This window comes from Balaenoptera acutorostrata, chromosome 4 (assembly GCF_949987535.1).
Source record: "Balaenoptera acutorostrata chromosome 4, mBalAcu1.1, whole genome shotgun sequence".
Classification (NCBI taxonomy): domain Eukaryota; kingdom Metazoa; phylum Chordata; class Mammalia; order Artiodactyla; family Balaenopteridae; genus Balaenoptera; species Balaenoptera acutorostrata.
The window spans coordinates 81214482-81236128 of NC_080067.1; the positions used below are offsets into that span (position 1 = coordinate 81214482).

The following is a 21647-nucleotide window of genomic DNA, read 5'->3' on the forward strand; positions in this document are numbered from 1 at the left end:
ACACTTCAATAAAAAAATGTCAAGATCTAAGCAATGTCACTACTCTATTAAAGTATTATGATACAATATATTATGCAGTTACTTTATGAGGAAAATGCTTCCCTCTGGCTTTGGACAGGATCCTGGGAAATGAAACCTCTAGCATTTATTGATAGAAAAGCTTTGTGAGCTTTGTCATTAAGTACTATGGAAACAGCACCATTCCAAAGGCACCCTGAGTCATTCTGATTTTGTTATTCTCGCCAAAGGTAAATTTGGCCTATATTCTTACTGCTTCTGGAGAAGTATGTCCTTCACAGAGGACCTCTACGTCAAGGGTGCAGCTTGCATTTAAAGGGGAGCATATGCGATGACCTTGTGTATGCGTGCTCTCATGCATGGGCATGCACACTTGTTGGTGAGAAGGGGAATGAAGGGGGGGGCCGGTGCTGTGGTAACGGGGCAGGGGGGAGAAGAACAATGAGGAGGAGACAAACAAATAAAGCTGGAGGCAGCCGGGGTGAAAGGCATCAGGCTCATCTTTGCAGGCAGTCCAGGACATTGCCCCGTATCAATGCTTTCATACAAGTGGAGCTAGAGATCGTTTCTAAGGGATCCATTAGTGACCAGACAGATTCAGAGCCCATCTTGGAAGAGGCTCTGGACTGCAGGCCAGGACAGCTGGTTAGCATACGGAGCAGCTGTTAAACTAGTGGAGAGTTGTGCGCACTCCAGGGAAGGTACCAGATTGTTCACAAAAGTGTTTAATCAGCACAGTTTGATCACCTGGGCTGAGCCATGACAATCAGCGGGCTCTGTCCCTTTATTTCACAGCAGAAACTTCAGCTTAGGTTAGAGGTGAAGGGGCAAAGTGTGCAGGGCTGGACCCTTACTCAGCATATGTCCCACCCTCACCTCCAACCTCAAGCAGCAGTTTACCTCGCTGCACTGCTACCTGTTGAATATGTTTTGCTAATATTTCCTAAGTTTGTTTAACTTGTGTGATCAGATGAATCAAAAGTATTGCATAAATATAAGTTTAATGTTAAAGTAAAATATAAACAATCTCACATTTAATGTTATTCATAGCCATTGATAGCCTGTGTAGCAACTAGGCACGGACGCTAAGCAGTTAGTGTGTACAAGTGAAATGAACATGACTTGAACACCCCCAAATAAATGTTTAGACTTTGTCTTGCTTTGGGTACTCCCCAATATCTATAACCAGCACCAATGTCGATGGCTTACTGAAAAAACAAACAGTAGCAACAAAATCACAGCTAAATGTTTTTTAGGGCCCTTCTGATGGGTAAGGCCTCAGTTATCCCTTAGAGTATGGGTTTAGGGCCCAAGAAAAATCACAAGTCTTCCCCTTCCTCTTCGCTTGGCATTTGAATATTAAGAAAATGACAGTGTGACTTAACAGGGAGTTATGAAGACTTGGATTCTTTGGCTGTGTTACTAATTGGTTTGTGCAGGTCACGAACTTTTGTAAGCTCCAGTTTCTATAAAACAAGGGAGTAGAATAGAACGAGATTTTCTTGCAGTGTGAAAAAAGCACAGAAAGCACAGAATACACGTATTTTGAAGCAAGGGGTGTGTGTGTGGGAAGGAGTAGGAGAGGCAATGGAGGAGAAGGCAGCTGCAGCCTGGCAATGTGGCCTCCAGAAGGGGCTGTGACCTGCACATCCCTTTTCTCACCACTTGGTGGAGCCAGCTCCCCACCTTGTAGCTACAGATCTACCCTCTGTGTTCCAAGGGGTTGTAAAATCAATTTAGTGGGTGGAAACCAGCATTAAAAAGGAAGGAGAATGGAACCTAATCCAAAATATCAGAGTGCATCACACATAGTGAGGGTGTTATTTTGGAGGACTTAATTTTCCTCTTATATATAATGTATAAGCATATGCATATCAGGACATGATATATTATTTTTCTTTGGTTCATGATCAAAAATATTTGAAAAGCACTTTGCTGATGCTCCTAGGTCTTTATCCATCTCTCTCCCTCCCTCTCACCCTCAACCCTCCCCCTTTCTCCCTCTCTACTGATCTACCATCTCCCTCTAGTAGTGTCCCCCTTTCCCCTCTTCCTTCCTCTCTCCTTCTCCCCATCTCTTCTTTCCCCTTGTTATCCACTGTTCTCACTTCTCCTCTATCCAGGTATTTTACCCCACTTTCCCACTCACTCTCTCTCCTGCCTTCCTTCGTGCTCTCCTACACCACCATTTCTGACTCATACCGTCTCCATCCACCACCTCTCCCCTCCTGAGCCTCAATCTCACAGACACAGACATGACAAGACAGTCTAAGTGGGAGTGTGACGGCCAGACCTCCCCCATCCTTGACCCAGGATTCAGACTCACTCCCAAACGCCTCCCATTGCCTCTCGGCCTCCCTCCTAGACTTCACCACTCTCCTCCCTGAAAGGGCCTGTGTTCAAACTCTCCTCCATCATCAATGGAGCCGTGCCTGGCTGTACAAATCCCACTGGTTATTTAAATTCCATCTCAAATGCCCCTCTTCTGGGAAGCCTTCCTGTTACTCCAACAGAGACTATTTTCTTTGCTCCTTTGATCTGCACTTGTGCTCACCTCCACCCTTATCACCAGTACCTCAATGATTCCCAGAACTCAGAGGGCAGAGCCTTGGTTAGATTCCTCACTGGGTACCAACTCCATCTCCAAACCAGTGCGGGGCTGACCCCAGGGTGGAACTCCTGGGAGATCATGGAAGTGTGGGCCTGGTTCGGTGGTTCACCGGCATCTCCCGTCATTCCTCCCCACCTTGCCTTCTCCTGCCCTGCTACACACCACCCTCTGCTCCCGACTGACCCTGGCTACCTGGTGCCCTGGAAGGCTGCCCTGGGCCTGGCCAGTGTCCCAGCTCAGTCCCACTTAGCCCTGGCCCTGGCCCTCAGCCTCGGGCCGGGGAATACTAGGCTGGTAGGGCAGTGGGTGGTGGCCAAGTCCAAATCTAATAGCTTCTGGGCAGACCTGGAGGAGGGAGTTTGCAGAAGGGTTATCCAGCCCTGGTTGTTGGTCCCCTACTTGTCTTTCCAACCCTTGCTGAACACTGACTTATTTCAGGTCATTATTGTAAGGGTGTGTGACCTGGATGACACACCTATGGAAGAAATGGGTTGAAGTGTTCCTCAAATTTGAGGATGCACATGGAAGCTGGTGAGATATGAATCAAACACACCAGATTTGGCAGTGCCAGCTGGTGGTCTATGGAGTAGGGAAGGGGGGAGAGAGCACTGCCGTGGGAAACCCAGCCCCTGGAATCTACACCTAATCTTTCAAGGGGGAGAGATCACATATTGGGAAAGTCACTGGCCCCTCTCTGGGTCTCAGTGTCCTTATCCGTAAATGGAGATGGTTGTACTGGATGGTCAGGAAGACCTTCTGATCCCTGACAGCAGAGATTTTACACAAATGTTATTGCCCAGACTCACATATGGCCATACCCCCAAAAACTGAAAAGGAAAAAGTAAAGTTCAGATTTAACCAAAGGCGATGAGCATTTTAAACAAACAGCTGTCCTTATCAGAGCTGAAAATCTAATACGAGGCAAACTGAAAATAAATGATTTTCCCACATCATGAGCTGCAGGCCAAAGTGGGGAGGCAGCATCAGCAAACTCACTACCGTTTGGGGGACCTATTTATGGCACGTACTAGCTTATCTGAGCGCTCCCGGAATGCTTAGCAAAATGCAATAGAAATGCATCTAGGTTTTGAGTAGATAAGTTTCATGATCTTTACATTTAGCTCTATAATAAAGAGATATAGTACGAAAATAGGGAGAGTGGAGGGTAAAACCTAAGTATCATTCCACTTAAGCCTCCAATTTGTGTTAAACTCACTATTTGTAGGTATTAAATTTCTACATAGTGAATTGTTCTTCTTTATAGAAATTTTGGTACTTGGGTATTTCTCCATTCAACACCTATAGAGACAAAGGTCCTAGAGAAAGATCACATACATACAACTACTCTTTTTTTTTTTTTTTTTTAAGTTTTTAATTAATTAATTAATTATTTATTTATTTATGGCTGTGTTGGGTCTTCGTTTCTGTGCGAGGGCTTTCTCTAGTTGTGGCAAGCGGGGGCCACTCTTCATCGCGGTGCGCGGGCCTCTCACCATCGCGGCCTCTCTTGTTGCGGAGCACAGGCTCCAGACGCACAGGCTCAGCAGTTGTGGCTCACGGGCCTAGTTGCTCTGCGGCATGTGGGATCTTCCCAGACCAGGGCTCGAACCCGTGTCCCCTGCATTGGCAGGCAGATTCTCAACCACTGCGCCACCAGGGAAGCCCCATACAACTACTCTTGATTGTCATTTTTCAAAGCAACACCATTTAAAAGGATCAATACTAACTAGCTGAGATATTTAACATAGTCACCCTTGGTGTAGGTACTAATTTCCTAGTGACTCAGCTAATTTGGTTGTGCAGGCAGTGTCAGTCTCAATCCCTCTGCCTCTCAATCTCTCTGTCTCCCAATCTTCCTCCCTCCCTTCCTCTTTCCTTCACTCTCTCTCTGGAGTACAGGCAGATAACCTGAGCTATGCACTAGAAATCAGAAGAGGCTGCTTCTCTGTGAGCACTTAATTATAAATTTGAAAAGATGCCAGCAACTGGTGTTAAAAAGAACCTTTTGATATTTTCAGGTTAAAAAGTGACCATTTCAGGAAAGTATTCCTGAAGAGCAAACAAGTGTTTGGACCACTGTCTGGTCTTCCCATTAAGAAGTACCCAGGAAACTCCTTCATTTAGACATGAAAATGTTTTGCTTGTCTAGAAGGTTCTGATAGTGATGGGGAAAAATAATGGTTTTCCATGTCTTGAGGTTTTCATAAACAAAAGACGGAATTATGACTTGAATGGCATTAGCCATAAGTCTGCAAATTGTAATTCTATTTTAAACCCATCCATCCATTCATCCATCCAACAAATATTTACTTAAAGTTTACTGTGTGCCAGGCATTGGGGTTATGCAGTGAAAGACATGGTCTCTTACGGAGTTCACAGTTTCTGCATTTTCAAAGTTGGCTTAATTGCCATTTTATCTCACTTATTAGAGGTTTTAGAGGTGTTACGCTTTCTACATTAATCAAAATTTGTATGGCACAAGTAGACAGCATAAATTATGAACAGAGTAAAGCCTTAGTTCTCCAGATCCTATAGGGAATTAATATACAGCTTGATTTTCTTGCATGTTCTCTTAAATTGTGGATTATTTAAAACATATTTTTTGGTGGATAGCTTTCTAAACACATTACAAGTTCCTTGCTTTCTCATGCAGAATATACCAATGATTCAGGATTATTACTAATATATTAGTATGCTATATTGTAATATATGGCTGTGTTGGGCTCTATATTGGGACATAGGATCATGTGCACCAATATAGAATAGCCCTTGACCACTATGATTTTTTTGGGTTCTTTGGCCTTTTTTTGGGGGGGGGCAGTTTTTCTTTCTTTCCTGTCAGGTACTGGTATCAAGCTACTTGCTCAAGTTCTTAATTCTTATTTGCTGCTTCTAAATTGCTATGGTCTTGGAAACAATCTAACCAAGAAGTAAAGAGGCTTTTAGGGAGGATAGAAAGGAGTTCCTACAGAAAGATAAAAACTTTATCCTTAGGATATCTCTTTGGGTTGCTCAGAGGCTGGTTTTTATTTTCTTCCTGTTTCTCTAATGTTATACATAGGTAACATTTGCTGGGTAGCTGTGCTCTTGATCACTGAATTAACTCCTCTCTACAGAATGCAACATTCCATAAGGTTTAACTTGACTTTTTTATTTTATGGGTTTCTTAGAACTACATTTTGTAACTGGTAGGTAGATTTCTAGCTATTTAAAAGACTACCAAACTGTTTGCCATGATTTACTGGAGTGATACCATTAAACCAGAAAAAGGCGTGGTTATGCTAGATATTTTGTTAGAATTGGTCAATTTTGAAATGAAGAGTCTTTCCCCTTATACATTGATTTGGCATAAACAAGGCTCACAGGAAGTACATGTATTGATCTCTAGATTTCTATACCTTGTCAATTTGGTAGGAATATGAGGAAAGTGAGACTTTTGATTAAATCCCAGAGATCATAAATCAGAAAAGAAAAGTACCATGACTTACTGCTTTCCAGGCCGATGTCTTCCCAGATATCCTGGGGAGATGGGATAATACTCAGCTGAGTTCAGATGATGGAATTTGGGGTCAATGGTCAAGATGGTCTTATTGGGATCTTATTAAATAGACATGAGGAGAGAATATTTCTATGTCTGGAGATTTCCAGACAAACCATATAGAGAGTGTTAAAATTTGGATTAAAAAAAAAAGACTGGGAACTTTTATCAAGTACTCCAGAAAGTAATTTCACCCTAGAGCTTACTGCTTTCATAATCTGACAGGGGAGCTACATATTTTACATTCTCCTTAAACTAATGCCATTTGATGACATTACAGGGGATTAATTATCAGGAGAGGACAAGAGAGGAGTGACTCTCCACCCCTTCTTTAGACCTTTCAGAACTCACGATCCTTTTATGCCCAACTCTTACCTCTTAGTCATTCTTAGCAAAGGGCCACACTGAGGTCTCATTTTCTAGGGCTGGGCTGTGCAGTATGGTAGCCACTTGCCACCTATATTTATTAAACAAAGTTGAAAATGCAGTTTTCAGTAACAATAGTCACATTTCAAGTGTTCACTAGGCCCACATGACCAGTGGCTACTGTATTGGACAGCACAGACACGGAACATTTCCATCACTGCACAGAGCTTGATGGCGCGGTGCTGTTTTAGAGTCTTGCCTCAGGGGGGCTGCTATACCGGTGCCCACTGCCTCCCCAGGACCTCTCCGAGCCGGCAGTTTCATCTTTAGCATGACTGTTTAATTCAGTCAAAGCCTTGACTAGCCTGACCCTAGGACTTCCTCCAGACTGTATCCTACAACACTGAATCTCTACCTCAACCCTTCTCTGCAACAGGGTCCTGAGAGAGCGCTAGGACTGTATGTCAACATTATTTCTCGTGTCTTGAGGTTTCCTCTATTTGTACTTTGGAAACTGAATTCTTTCCATAACCTGGTTATGTAACTTATCAACCAATGTTCTTGCTGACCCTCTGTTAATGATGGAACATGTTTAGTATGCTGTGGGAAAGAGATTTAAATCAAGTTGGGAGCTGGAAAAAATGAATTGTGAGGTTTTAGGGCTCTATGATTCTACTGATTTCGACAAAACATAGAGGGCTGATTGATGTTCTCCCCTATAAGCTGTCAAGAAATATGTTCCATTAGATAGTTAGTTTGATTATCTATCTATCTATCTATCTATCTATCTATCTATCTATCTATCTGTTGTTGTTTTGGTTGAGGGTGGGGAAGATGAGGTAGTTAAGGATGGAGGGAGTATTTAGGTTGAAAGAAAACTTCAGTGGAATTTGAAACCTAAGGCCCACAGAGTAGGACGGTCAGCCTCAGATGAATTCTAATGTCAGGATTCCCCACAGTTTTAATGAGCAGAAGCTACTTTTACTTCCTCAAGACCTGGCTATCATTCTGATTGGGTCTGAAGACGTTGGCAGGTAGGTCCCTCAGGACACTGGGGAGAGACACTGCTGAATACTTGATTTCACCCTCCACTAGGAATTCTGGACCATTGCAGAGAAAGAAGCGTGAGTGAGAAAGAAGTCTGACAGCCACTGACTTAGAAAATTTAATGGGCGATACTTTACCAGGCAAGATTTCCCACTCAGCTTTGGTCCACTTGTTGGGAAAGCCCTTCTGTTGGGTATTTATGGCCCTGAGTGTGCTCCACTGAAACGCTCCGCCAACCTACTTGTTATGAAAATCGTAGATCTCCTGGATGTTGCCAAAGATGATATGCTCCTTATTAAGGATCCCAGGGGGGATCTCCTCCACACCACTGGTCATTTCCCACAGGTAGGTCTGTAAGACAGCAACAGTTCCGTCACTGGCAAGCACTGCCACGTGAAATACACACAAAACAAACAGGGCTTCAAACCTGTGGGGTAAGGCTCAGACTGGGAATGCATGTAGAGCCTAAAAAGTGAGATGGTAAATAAGCAGAATGGAAAGAAAGAAAACCTGAATGTTCCATTATTGTGAACTGTTGCTAGGGAAATTCACATCCCAGACTTTAGCAAGAACACAAACTCCACAGTCTTCTAATTTATTAAATGTGTTTGAGTTTGACTGTGTGCGGGGGGGAGGATGCAGATTTTTAGACTCAACTTAAGTTCATTGACTGTGTCATAGATTTTATTTTGAATTCAAGTGTGTTATATGCTTTTTTTTTTTTTTTTGCTGGGCCTAGTTCCAGTCTGAGAAAAGTTTCTTTCCAAAGCACTTTAAACTCCCATGCAATTATTATTGACTCTGGGAGAAAGATGTCCTCTGGTTGGTTTTTTATTCTTCAAGCTCTGGGAGAAGACAGAGTACTGAGCTCCTCTCCAGGACTTGATGTGGCAAGGATGTCGGTTTCTAATACAGCTGAGAACTGATGACCGCAAGACTTACCTCCAAGCACTCGTGTAAGTCCCTCACATAAGCCTTCTCTGTCTGAAGCAGTTCCGCCATAATGAATCTAGAAGGAAGCGAATGGGCTTTTAGTTGGTTAGAGATGTAATACCTCACTTCCTTCAAACTTCACTGCCCCCACCCCAGCATTTATGACATTCTTGAATGTCCTATTTCTCTACTTTACCAGTATGCATCTCTCCCTCTGAGTCCCTCTCACTCTGAACATCTGCTCTGTGTCCCTTCAGCATGTTTGTGCTCGGCTAGTTCCATACTCTCTTCCCCTTCCCCGCCCCCCCCCCCAGTTCTACCATGTTTTGATTCTGTGCTGATATGTGTGTGCTCTCAGTTGCACATCTATGTGTGTGTGTGTGCACATAAGCTTGTAGTGCCACTCACACTCATTCTCACCAACTAGACACCAACTCAGCTTCCTATGTTTCTCTTACTGTAGCTCCCAGAATGATGATTCCTGCTGAGTAGAACTGCTGACTTACACCAAAACAGTTCACAGTCCCACAGGTTAAACCAGGTTTAAAAGCTAGAAACAGATGCCCAAGACACCACCGCTGAGACTGGGGGTTAGCAAACTTTTTCTGTAAAGAGCCAGAGAATAACTACTTGTGGGCCATTCAGTCTCTGTCACAACCACTCAGCTTTGCTGTTGTGTGTGAAAGAAGCCACACACAATATGTTAAAAAAGTAAGTCCGGCTGTGTTCCAATAAAACTATTTATGAACAGAAAAGAATTTCATCTAATTTTCACGTCACAAAATATTCGTCTTGTTTTGATAGTTCTCAACCATTTAAAAATATAAAAAATAATTTTTAGCTTACAGACTATATAAAACAGGTGGTGGACCAGTTGTGGCTTGTAGGCCATAGTGTGCTGACCTCTGGCTTCTAATGGGGTTATTTTACATCACAAACTGATGTGCATGAGGCTGAGCATGTGATCCCAAGTACAGCACAAGCTAATGATATTAAGTGACTACTCTTCAGTCTCCCAAAAAGAGAAGCTGTGCTACACATATGCAAGGGGAAGGCTCCTTCCTCCTTGGACCCCTAAACAACACAATGTACCTGTGCGGGTGTTCAACTCATGATGCGTGGCTTCACTGTAGTGTACCTACGTCACTTTCTTTCTTTGACAAATTTGTTTTAGAAATGGTGCTTCCTAGCTGGCATGTGATATGCAATAATATCTAGTTTAGCACAAAATATATTTTTATATATTTATCTTAGATTTTCCATGTCATTTTTTCATGGAACTTCATAATGAGAATCCCTATTTACAAGGTGTTCCATCACATAAAAATTTTGAGAAAGATTATCCCGAGTGTCCCCTGTTGGAGATTTCAGAAGAAATATTAAAATGAGCAGCATCTTTTCCTGAACCTTTATCTTGGTGGGATTTTCCTTAAAGCAAAACTTTGTTCTAGCAGTGGCCTTTCTATTAAATTATTGATTTAGAAAATTGCCTTTTGCAGGAGTTAATGAGCCACTCTCTTGCTAGTCTTGCTCTATTGGTAGAGTGGAAAGTCCATGAGCTTTGAAGTCAGACAACCAGGAATTGAATTATGACTGTCATTTCCTAGAGGCAGGACTTGCTTTTCCAAGCCTCAGACTCCTTACGTATAAAACAGCTGATCACACAGGGCTGCTGCAAGGATTAAACAAGATCCTATAAGCAAAGTTCCTAGTACACTGTAAGTGCTTGGTAAACAAGGAAAGAAGGAAGATCAGAAGGAACGTAATCCCACTTGCTTTGAAAAATTGTCTTTGATTTTACTGCCTTGGGTTCTGGCATGCCTCTACCTTCTCCCTTTTTCTCCATCTGCTTCCTGCAGTTTTTCCTGTTTTTCTTCATAATTTAGCTCCACTACCCTCTACCCCATTTTGTTTTACTTTCCACCCACCCTTTACCATCCTCTGGCTATTTGGTGTCTCAGAGACAGCCCAGCAGGAAGATCTGGCCACGTGTTGTCTCCTCATTTCCCTCTCTGCTATGGGTTGAATTGTGTCTCCCCCAAAATGTATATGTTGGGTCCCAACCCCCAGTACCTCACAATGTGACCTTATTTAGAAACAGAGTCATTGCAGATGCAATTTAAGATGAGGTCATACTGGAGTAGGGTGGGCCCCCACTCCAAAATGACTGGTATCCTTAAAATGGGGGGAAGTTGACACAGGCCTGTATTAAGGGAGGACGTCATGTGAACATGAAGATGGCCATCTGTAAGGCAGGGAGAAAGGCCTGGAGCAGAGCCTTCCCTCCCAGCCCTCAGAAGGAATCAACCCAGCCAACAACTTGATTTCAGACTTCCAGCCTCCAGAACTGTGAGACAATACATTTCTGTTGTTTAAAGCACTTGATTCGTCATACTTTCTTACAGCAGCCCAGATGGAACATATGCTCTGACTTCACAGACCAGCTTGAGTTTCTTCAGTTCCAAGGGACCTATAGTCCTACTTTATTTTGATAAAATCAACTACAGAGGCCTTCTTAATCTTAGAACACACCATTTTTTTTCCAGCATTACCCAAAAGGAATGTCAAAATACTCTTCATAAAGCCCTTGCATATCTCTGGCTATGTGTAGCTTTGTAACACTGATATAAAGAAAGCAGAGTGATCAAGACACGGTTTGTAAGGTTGACATGGTTCATTGTTTCTTCTGTCCAATGCCCTAAAGTTCTTGGTTAGTGTGAAATGTGGGTGGAAGCATTATGTCTGCCCATTCCAACCTCTGTAGGTGGTCATGGGGACACAGCAAGCTGTCTAAAGGGACGGGTGGCAGTGAAAACCAAGCATAGCCATGAGGAGCCTGCCAGTTGGTGGAACCGTCTCACGCCCAACCCCCCACATACTCTTTCTTCCGGGCTGATTTCCGCTTCTCTTCATTGACCTCATGGTTGGCGTCCCGGAGCTTGACCTCACGATCTGAAAGGCTTGCTGGGATGATATCCAGCTCTAGGTCCTTGTTATCCTACACACAGAGAGATCGCAGAGGTCACCTTGGAGATGTTTTGGGAAAGCAACTCACCAGAGTTGGTGGAGGTGGGGGAAGGGAAGAACAGAGAAAGATATAACGGAGAAGGATGAGAAGATGGGGAATCCCACCAACTGCTACCCACAAGCACTCTTCTTCATGGGATAATTTTTTTTTTCAAATAAGAAAAGTATAAAATGTTCAGGTCAAATGCTCAGGGATAATATCCACAACAAAGAAAAAGAATGTACACACTTGATAATTAGTGTCATATTTCCTCAAGGACGTTGGGCCTGATTAGATCTACACACACACACACACACACACACACACACACACACACACAGGTCCAAGACTGATGATTAACCATTATAACAGATGTGAAACAGAAATGTAAAAAGATATAGGGCTTCCCTGGTGGCGCAGTGGTTGAGAATCTGCCTGCCAATGCAAGGGACACGGGTTCAAGCCCTGGTCTGGGAGGATCCCACATGTCGCGGAGCGACTGGGCCCGTGAGCCACAATTGCTGAGCCTGCGCGTCTGGAGCCTGTGCTCCGCAACAAGAGAGGCCGCAATAGTGAGAGGCCGCGATAGTGAGAGGCCCGCGCACCGCGATGAGGAGTGGCCCCCGCTTGCCACAACTAGAGAAAGCCCTCGCAGAGAAGCGAAGACCCAGCACAGCCATAAATAAATAAATAAATAATTAAAAAAAAAAAAAAAGATATAAAACTTTCATTTGTCAAGGGAAAATAATAAAAGTAAATATTTTTATTTAAACAAGCAACTTCCCTTGGAAATAGAAAGCTAAATGATAGAACAATTACTGAATTTTCTAATTGCCCATCCATGCTTATTTCAACCACTGTTTGGTATTTATATAGAAAAAAACCTCTAGGAAAAAAATCTCACAGGTTAAAGCCTGGGGGAGATGTTAATTCCCCCAATCTTTGTGGTTTGACCACTTTATTCTCTAGTCTGCTCTGTTTCAGAGTATGAGCCTATTTAAAGATTTAAGAATTAGAAATCCTAGGATTAAATTGCCAGTCTGTATTTAGCTCTTAATTCAGAGGTTAATGACCCCTATTATAAAGAAGAGATTAAAAGTCAGTCTTCCTTTGCTTCCTGGCAAATAGTACTTCTTTTCAGTTGAAATGTCAAATAGACTTTATACAAATTGCATACCTTATTCTTGAAAGAGCACTATTATACATACTGAGGACTCTAATCATTTGCTGATTAACATAATTGGGTGGAAGACAGTACTGATGAAGCCAAGATAAAGGGTTTAATCCTCAAAGTCAACAGTTAACTCTACACACAGAAAAACTCTGTTCTGTAGCCACAGGCCCTACCCATGGCCAGCCAATTTTGCACTGTATATAGCACCAGTCATGGGGAGCTGGAAGCCAATGGCTCAGCAAGATCCAGTCCCTCCAAGAGAAAGACAACACAAGGCAAGTGCTCTAGGGGTCAACAGCTCAGGAAGATTCCTCTGCAAACCCAGCTTCCCTCCACGGCAATGAACAGCAGTACTGACGGAGGTAAGAAAGGAGGATGTCCCAGCTGGGCAACCCCACACCTACCTCTGTGTTGACTCCAAGGGCTTTCTCCAGAGAGTACCGGTACTTTCCCATCCTCAAGGAGAATTCTCTGTAATGCTTGTCCACCGTGGTCACCCATTTCCTGATCTCTGTGGCATGAATGTGGCCTTTTTCCACAAAGCTATCGGCCAGCTGAATCAGGAGTTTCACCTTCTCCTTTGTTTGCTGCCCCAAAAGATGGTCGTAAGTTACTAGCTTACCTTTACTATCATGGCCCTTCACTCCAGCCCTCTTTCCTTCTTCACAGAAGCCATAGATACCCCAGAGCCAGACTGCCTCCGTTTATATCCCAGTGCTGTCACTTACTGGCTGGGAGGGCTTGAGCAAACTACTGAAACCCTCTGTGCCTCAGTTCCTTCATCTGCAAAATAGGGATCATAATAGTATCTATATTGTAGGGTTGTTGTGAGCATTACATGAGTTGACAACGTAGGATGTGTCTGGAACACAGTGTTCACAGTAAGAACTCAGTAAGCAATAAATGTTAGCCAGTATGATTATTGATGTAAGAATCTCTTTCATTAATATAGCACTTTATCAGTTTACAGAGTATGTTCATGTTACATCTGAGACTCGTTTGAGTCTTAAAGCATCCCTAGGAGGCAGGTGGAGGGAGGCGGTATGGGTCTCTTTGAAACACAGATTGAAAAGGCTGAGGCTTAGAGAGGCTTAGGGCTTGTCCAAGTTCATACAACCTGTAAGTGATAGAGCCGTTTGCCTCTGGTCCATAGTTTCTAGTTCTCTCCCTTTACTCTACTGGCCTGAAGAAGGCTTTCTAAACGTCAGGTGAGTTGGCACAGCCAGGATCTACAGAAATCTAACCAGCAGATTTAAGAGTAAACTCTGTCCCTTCACCACCAGGATCTTGTTTTTAGTTTCCTTGAGTGAGAGAGAGAGAGAGAGAGAGAGAGAGAGAGAGAGAGAGAGAGAGAGAGAGAGAGAGAAAGAGAGAAAGAGAGAGAGAGAGAGAGAGAGAGAGAGAGAGAGAGAGAGAGAGGAGAAGAGTGAACGAAGCTAGTGTCCATCACAGGGCTAAGTGAGGTGGAGCCCTGACGTGGGTCAATTTCATTTCTAACAAGAGTGTGTTCAACATCTACTCTGTTGACACCACTGTGCAGAGGGCTGTGGGGAAAGACCTGGGGGGTAAACAAAAGAAGAAAAAGAGATTTCCACCAGACTGTTTATATCCCTAGAGGGACAAGATTTTCACACAGAGTAGTTCAATAACTCAGGGCATTATGTAATTGAATGTCAAAATAAGAAATATGTATAGTTAACACTGCAGGAATTTTAAAACAGGAAAAATATGAAGGTGGGCTGGCAGGGGCAGAAAAGGTGTCATGGGGGAGGCAGGACCTGTGCTGGGTAAGATATGGAAACGGAAGGGCTATTCAAACAAGCAAACGCTTGCTCACCTTTTATCCTCAGTTTGGGTTTTGAAACTCTAACATCTATCAGGAAAACCTGATAGATTTTAAGAGAAAGGGAAGAATATTTACATAATATTCTGAGAAGTAACCTTTTATCTTTTGGACTGGGGGAAAGTAGGTACAAGGTTTGGATCATGCTACGATCCGGGTAATTGAGGGAAACTGAGACAGAAAATCACTGGAGCAAGCGCGGAACAGACAGAAGAGCCTTTCTTTCTTTATGCCACCACCCTCACCCTTGCCTCTCCAGGCTCACCCACAGCCCCTCCCATGAGAGACTGACCCTCTCAAGAACTGCCAGAGGGAAGCTTCTGGCCGGAGAGGCAAGCAGAGAGGACTTGGTTCCTCACGGCCAGGGCTCCCGCCCTCCAGCAACTCACTCAACACCTTCGAGCCTCTCCTACCTCAGCACAGTGGGCTGGTCCCCAGGGCTGGGAGATAAGGGGCCAGAAGAGCTTTGGTGTGAAGGAAAGAAGGTGGATATGAGGATAGGAGAAACACCTCCTTAGCAACGAAAAGGCAAAGAATAATGGCGCTGGGACTCGGTTAATACAAGATACCTGGTATTCCAAGGACTTCTATTTCTTGCATTTAGGGCTTCCTCTCTAACCCGGGAAACAATTTTTCTTAGGTTTGTCATTTACTTAAAACAGTGATTAATTTTTGTAGCTATAATTAAGAAATCCATCTTCATATACAATCTTGGAAACACGTATTTATTCTCTGCTCTTGGTAAGGAGACTTGAGCACGAGATGGGGGTTTATAGCCAATTGGTAGCAGCAGTCCTACCAGAGCAGCCCTATAATTTCCTATCAGAGGAAATGATATCCTAAAACATCAAAACTGATTCAGAGTCAACAGGGATAGTGGCTTGGGAGCAAGAGCATTCCAGGTATGTGTGGGACCCAGGGGGAGCAGACAGACAGTGAAACTGGCAGCGCAGACAAGCTCTTCCCCACGTGGCCTCACCTGCCCACGTGACCGTCTCCACTGCTCTCCGTGGCCCCGAAATTCCAGCCATGTTAAATAAACCTCACCTGCCCCCCACAATGTGATGAGTGGCTCCTCCTCACCCCTGCTTTCACCTCAATGGCCCTCCCTCACCTCTCCTCCTCCCCACAAGCCGAGTGGGAGATGCCCTTCCCAGTGTTCCCACAGTACCACACACATGCTGCTACTTCAGCGTGTATCACGCTGAGTTATTTATGTCTCCTTCATTAGACCATGCGCTTCTAAGAGATGAGTGTGATCTTATTCATTTGTAGCTCCAATGTCTACGATGTATACCATAATAATAATAATGTTGAGTAAATGGATGAGTGTGTAATTATTGTGCTTGGAGGTGAGTAAAATTAGACCAGCAAGAGTTGAAGGTTTACACTGGGAAGAATTAGATGAAAAGATTTGACCCCAACCATGCCCATGGCCCCTACTGAGAGCAGTCTGAAGTGACTTCTTATACGTGGGTGACTATGGTGGCAGAGCGCGACCCGCCCCATGCCTGGCTACCGCTGATGAGATCAGAGGTGAAACTTGCCCCAGGAGGGCAGCCCATCAGTATGCAGCCAGTGACTTCCAAGGTGTCCTGGCCTAGAAGCTCTGACTAAACAGGGACAGGGGCAACATGCTGGGTCAATCAAGGTGGTTTTTCTGGGGACGTGAACTGTACAGACAGGGAACTGGGTGGCTGGTTGCAGAGCAGAAGTGAAAGCAAATAGCAGAGGAGAGAAGGGAAGCTGAACCACAGTGGTGGTAGTCATGTATGCCTGATCTCCTGAGATAAGCTGACCCGGAAACATGGCTGCTGGAACTGCCCTGGTCTCGGGTGACATCCCAGTTTTCATCTCCAGAGGTGAGACTATGCCACGTGTCTTGTTCTTCCCATTGGGCTGAGTCATTCAGCTTTTCCTGGGCTCCTTCGAGGTCCAGCCGCACAGCTTCTGTCTTCTTTATTTCCACATACAGCCATACAAAATCTTTTCCCCTTCTAAACTTAAGCCAGCTTGAAACTCAAATCTTGCCACCAAGAAGAGTAACTTATACAGACTGATAAAGTGGGGGTCAGATTGTAGAGGTGCTTGCATGTTAGGTTCAGGAGTATGGACATGATCTTGTGGACAAAGGGAGCTTTTGGGGAATATAATTCACTTGGGCCTGGAAATTTAGAGCACATCTCACTTATCTTGGGATTCTTGTGTTCCCTAGTGTATATTTTGCCCTTTCATTTTCAATTCTATGTTATCTGCTGGAAAAGACAGAGGTTAAAAATAGGGGTTCAGTAGTTCTATTTTTCTTAGTTTTTCTCTTCCTTCCTTCTTTTGATCAGTTAATATTATATCATCTTCCCCTAATCAGAGCACCTTACTCCGAATATAGTTTGTAAAAAGCCCTTTTGGTATCTCATGAAAATCTGACGAGTCTTTAAAATTTAGCCTTCTTGATATATTCTCATAATCTAATTATAAGCATCCAATTGGCCTTTCATTGCTGATCTGCCTTGTACTTATTGATATATTCTTTGGGGGTATGGAATTATTGTGCTCCCTGAGTGGGAAAACCGTTCCTTGAGATATATCTTCATATTCATCCCACAGGAGAAAGATTTTGTTGTTAAATATGAAAAACTAAACCTTTCAAAAATGTCTATCACATGTGAACTATGTTCATTCCTCTTAAGAGTCTCAGAAACAGAAACATGCCCATCTTTTATCTGAACTGTTTAGATTCTACTTTTCTCGTAGAAAGCGCCTCTCTGACAAGCCCAGTGTCCCCTTTCCTGGCTGTCTGAATTCAAAGACATAATTTAGTTCAGCTAAAGCTCCAGTCACTTTCATTATCACTTAATTCTCTTTTGTTAAGAAGAATCTAGTTTATCTCATAGCTTGTTTTACTTTCAGAGATAAAATTATCAGTTTAGAAAAGCGTTTTCTCAACATCATTACTCATTGATAAATGTAAATAAAAACCATAATGAGATACCACTTCACACCCGCTAGCATGGTTATATAAAAAAGACAGACGATAACCAGTGTTGGAGAGGATGTAGAGAAGTCAGAACTCATATACACCGCCGGTGGAAATGGAAAATGGTGTATGCGCTTTGGGAAACAGTTTGGCATTTCCTCAAAAAGTTAAATATAGAGTCACCACCTGACCCAGCCATTCCACTCTCAGGTATATACCTAAGAGAACTGAAAACATATGTTCACACCAAAACTTGTACACAAATGTTCACAGCAACATTATTCACAGTAGCCCAAAACTGGAAACAATCCAAATGTCCATCAACTGATGAATGTATAACAAAATGTGGTTTATCCATACAGTGGAGTGTTATCCAGTCACAGAAAGGAATGAAGTACCGATGAAGTACTGCTACAACATGGATGAATCTTGAAAACACTCTAAGTGAAAGAAGCCAGACATAAAAGACCACATATTATATGATTCCATGATTCCGTTTACATGAAGTGTCCAGAACAGGCAAACTCATAGAGATAGAAAGTAGATTAGTGGTTGCCAGGGGCTGAGGGGAGGGGAAAAGGGGAGTGACTGCTGATGTGTACGGGGTTTATTTTGGGGAGGGATGATATATTCCGGAACTAGATAGTGGCGACGGCTGCACAACCTTGTGAATGTACGAAAAACTACTGAATTGTAAAAAATGGAAAACAGAAGAATCTAAAGAGTTTTGCTATTAGAAGAAATAGAGTTCTTCCAGATGTCAAGATGATTAAGCTTTCCTATCACCATGTATCTTGACTCCTTATAAATTTTGAAACCTACAATAGGAAAATATCATTTGCATTCTTCTAACTGGATTGTCCACAGCACACCACAACAAGAAAATCTTATCCTCATCCAAATTCTCTTTATCTTATTTTTATTCTCACATTTGTGTATTGCTACATAGAAAGTACCTTTTTATATTCAGTGTTTCTTCTACTTGATCTGTTTCTTCGGAACAGAGTATAGTAAATCAATATACTCAGTATACTCTATTGCTCTGTTCAGTCATGAGGGCCACCATACTTACTGTCGTGTGGTTTAAGGTCAATTTGGTTTCCATTTCAAATTCACTTTATTGGTTATAAAGATTAAAACCAAAGATGGCTGGTTAAAAGAGGTTTGCTTCTGGTAAGTGGGACTGTGGTGGGGCCAGAGGCTACTGCCTTTCATCAGAAGGTCCCCAGCTGGATTCGTTATCTTGTAGATATTCTCATAACAAATAGCCCTGAAACTTGGAAATGATAGATGGGAGGATGAAATCCCATTAAGAGAAATAGTTAAGAGGAAGAGAGAACAGAGAGAGAGTCAAAGTAAAAGAATCATATTAAATAGAGGTTTGGGGAGGAAGCGTTGTTGAAATCTACCCAAACTTCTTTTTCTCTTATGTTCTCAAATATCTGTAGCCTCCCTTCAATGCATAAGATATAGTTAGGCACGTGAATGAAGCATGGTTCTTGTCCTTCGGGATCTTGCAGGCTCATACAGGAGGTAACACTGCGGAGGACAGGACGGTCCAGGCCAGGTGCCTTAAGGGCTGCACAGACAATGTCTGCAGTGCAGGGATAGGCCGATTGTATCCGGCTTGTAGGCAGGGACACAGAGGAGGAGGCACTGAAGTGGGAAGGCGGGGTCTTCTTAAAAAGTACAAACTAGAGGGAAGGGAAGGATATTCTAGGCAGAGAAATAGTATAGAAAAGATACAGAGGCAAGAAAATAAATGATGTATCTCTTGGAGGGTAAGAAAATAATATGCATTCAGCTGGAGCATAAAATCTGCATAAACACATTAACTGAAGATACAGTGGCAGTGGTAAGGTGGCACAGTTGTAGACATTGTTGAGTGTTGCCTAAAGGCACTGCAGAATCATTAAAGCTCTTGAGCTAGGTGGTAATCTGACCAAAGTAGTGTTTTAAAGATGAACGCCAATGAAGGGCAGGATGGGTTGGAAGGAAGGAAAGGCCAAAAGCATGGAACCCAATTAGGGTGACAACAATGTGAATAGAAAAGAGAAAGACAGGAAGATTGTAAAGGAAGGATGAATTAAATTTGACTGAATGACTCTCCACATTTCCACTTTGGTGATGGAGAGACTCTGATCCTAGGAAGTTCTGGGTATCTGCTGTGATCCATTCTACGTGAGTAGGATCACCAGTGGATCTGATACTATTCAGCCTCTTAGTGGTTCGTTGTTGACACTATTTGGAGAGGGGCAGATAGGTGCAAAGTGGGTAATTCAAACCCATTTTCATTTGGATTTGAAAAGGGTTCTGTGAGTCTGCCACCTCCTGGGCACTGTCTGCTCTAGCTGGTATTGAAATGAATCTCTTATCTGAAATGACAGTTTTTCACATTGGGTGAAAAGGCCCAAAAGCTCACAAGTGTGCAGGGGGAAGGCTCCCCACTATCAAGAGTTCAGAGTGTAGGATTCACAAAGTGGATAACCACTTCTGAAATACCAGCTCAGGAAGGAGGCTAAGGGCCTAATTTTGTTGCAGCAGATTAGAGAGAAATTTGCTGCAGTGTCAGAGGGATCTCTGGATAAGGTAGGCATTAATATGTTCCCCGCCCCCTGACTCTCACAAAACCTCCTCTCATCCTGGGAATAGCATCTGCCCTATGTGGAAGTGATGCCAAGGATGGTCCTCCATGGCAGGGAGCCCAGTGTGAGGGACAAGGATGCTACAAAGAGGGAACTGAGACATCAGCTTTCACTCAAAGCCAAGGGTCCTCAGATCAAATCCTGGCTGGGAAAACAGATGAAAGTGAGATTTCCTTCTATTATATTATTTTCATTCTCCACCTCGGTGCAAATGGGGGTGTGAGGGTGTGTGGTACGTGCACCAGTGCATGTTTTGCTCCCCAGAGACCTCAGCCTGGCTCATTTGCAGGGCGAGGCCAGAGGGAAGTAGTCAGCTCCGGAACCTGCTTTGTGAACCCACCCGTAGCCGCTGGCCTTTCCCAAAAGGTGGACTTCCCAAGCCATTCAAATTTCAAGAATATGTGGCTGATATTCCCACACGATGTGCATTTCACATGAATACATTCCTTTGCCTTATTTGGTCTGAAAGAATACAGCAGATTCCAGAATCTGGAGCACGAAGATGAGTGCCATTTGGAAGCACAGCGTATAGGAGTTGAGTTCCGGCGTACAGAGGCTCTACCAACAGCTGCATCTCTTTGGATGTTCAGGTCTCAAAGGAGACGATCCTACTTGTGTGTCCCCCCACCCTGCCTCTGCAGTCAAGCATTTCTGTGTACAGAGGCTGTTCTCCCTCCTGCAATGTGAAATTGGCCAGACTGGGGAGCGCTGGGTGGAAGGGGAGGCCTCCGGGATGCTTCCTACCTTGGCAGGCACCCTGAACTCCCCATATTCCTTCAGCAGCTCCTGAGTCTCCTCTGCAGTCTCCCCCGTGGAGGTATGTGTTGAGAGGTAATATTCACCTGTTTCTTGGATCCAGTCTAGCGCCTGTAGGAGGAAACAACCCATTCAGTGCCCCAAAAGCCAGCTGTTAGTAGGAAAACATGCCATGCTCTGATGTGAAGGTTTGTGGTTTGGGACAGCATGATGGACCTAGGAAATGCTGGCACGATTCAATCAGTATGTAGCTTGGAAGTTGATTTTATGAAAGAGCCCTCCCCTGTTAGACCTGGAACAACCCACCAGCAAAGAAAGTGTCTTGTCCATTAGACTGCGGACTCTTCTAGGCCAGGCCCAGTGTCATCTATGAGTTAGAGCAATCTGCCCCCAGCGGCTCCTCCCAACTCCTGGTACCAGGCTCTGAACAGAGTGCCTGGTGAAGGCTGAACAGCTGGTCAGCGCAAGGATGCTTTCTTCTTTTCATCCCCACCCCCACCTCTACTCTGCCTGCTCCTATGACCCTCTTCAGGACTGACCCTCTTCAAGTCTTGGTCATCTAGGCCTCTGTATGGTCCCCAGAACTGAGGCAACGCCAGGGAAAGCTCTGAACATACCTGCTTGGCGCTTCGCTCAAACACCACGTATTGCTGGCACTGGTCTAACCGCCGCTTCTTCAAGGTCCAGAAGTGCAGGACACGGTTCTCCCTCTGTAAGAGCTCACTCAGGATGGCT

The 21647-nt window shown here is 43.8% G+C and overlaps 1 protein-coding gene across 1 annotated transcript in view; it reads right to left on the reverse strand.

Moving 5' to 3' along the window:
* The window catches only part of KALRN (kalirin RhoGEF kinase), a 605233-nt gene that overhangs the window by 240322 nt on the left and 343264 nt on the right, over nt 1-21647 (reverse strand). Inside the window, exons 16-21 of the mRNA XM_057544931.1 lie at nt 21530-21645; nt 20901-21023; nt 13099-13281; nt 11393-11511; nt 8523-8589; nt 7822-7931 (exon numbers count right to left, since the gene is read on the reverse strand). Coding sequence (XP_057400914.1) covers nt 7822-7931; nt 8523-8589; nt 11393-11511; nt 13099-13281; nt 20901-21023; nt 21530-21645 — 718 coding nt within the window. The remainder of the gene's footprint in view (nt 1-7821; nt 7932-8522; nt 8590-11392; nt 11512-13098; nt 13282-20900; nt 21024-21529; nt 21646-21647) is intronic.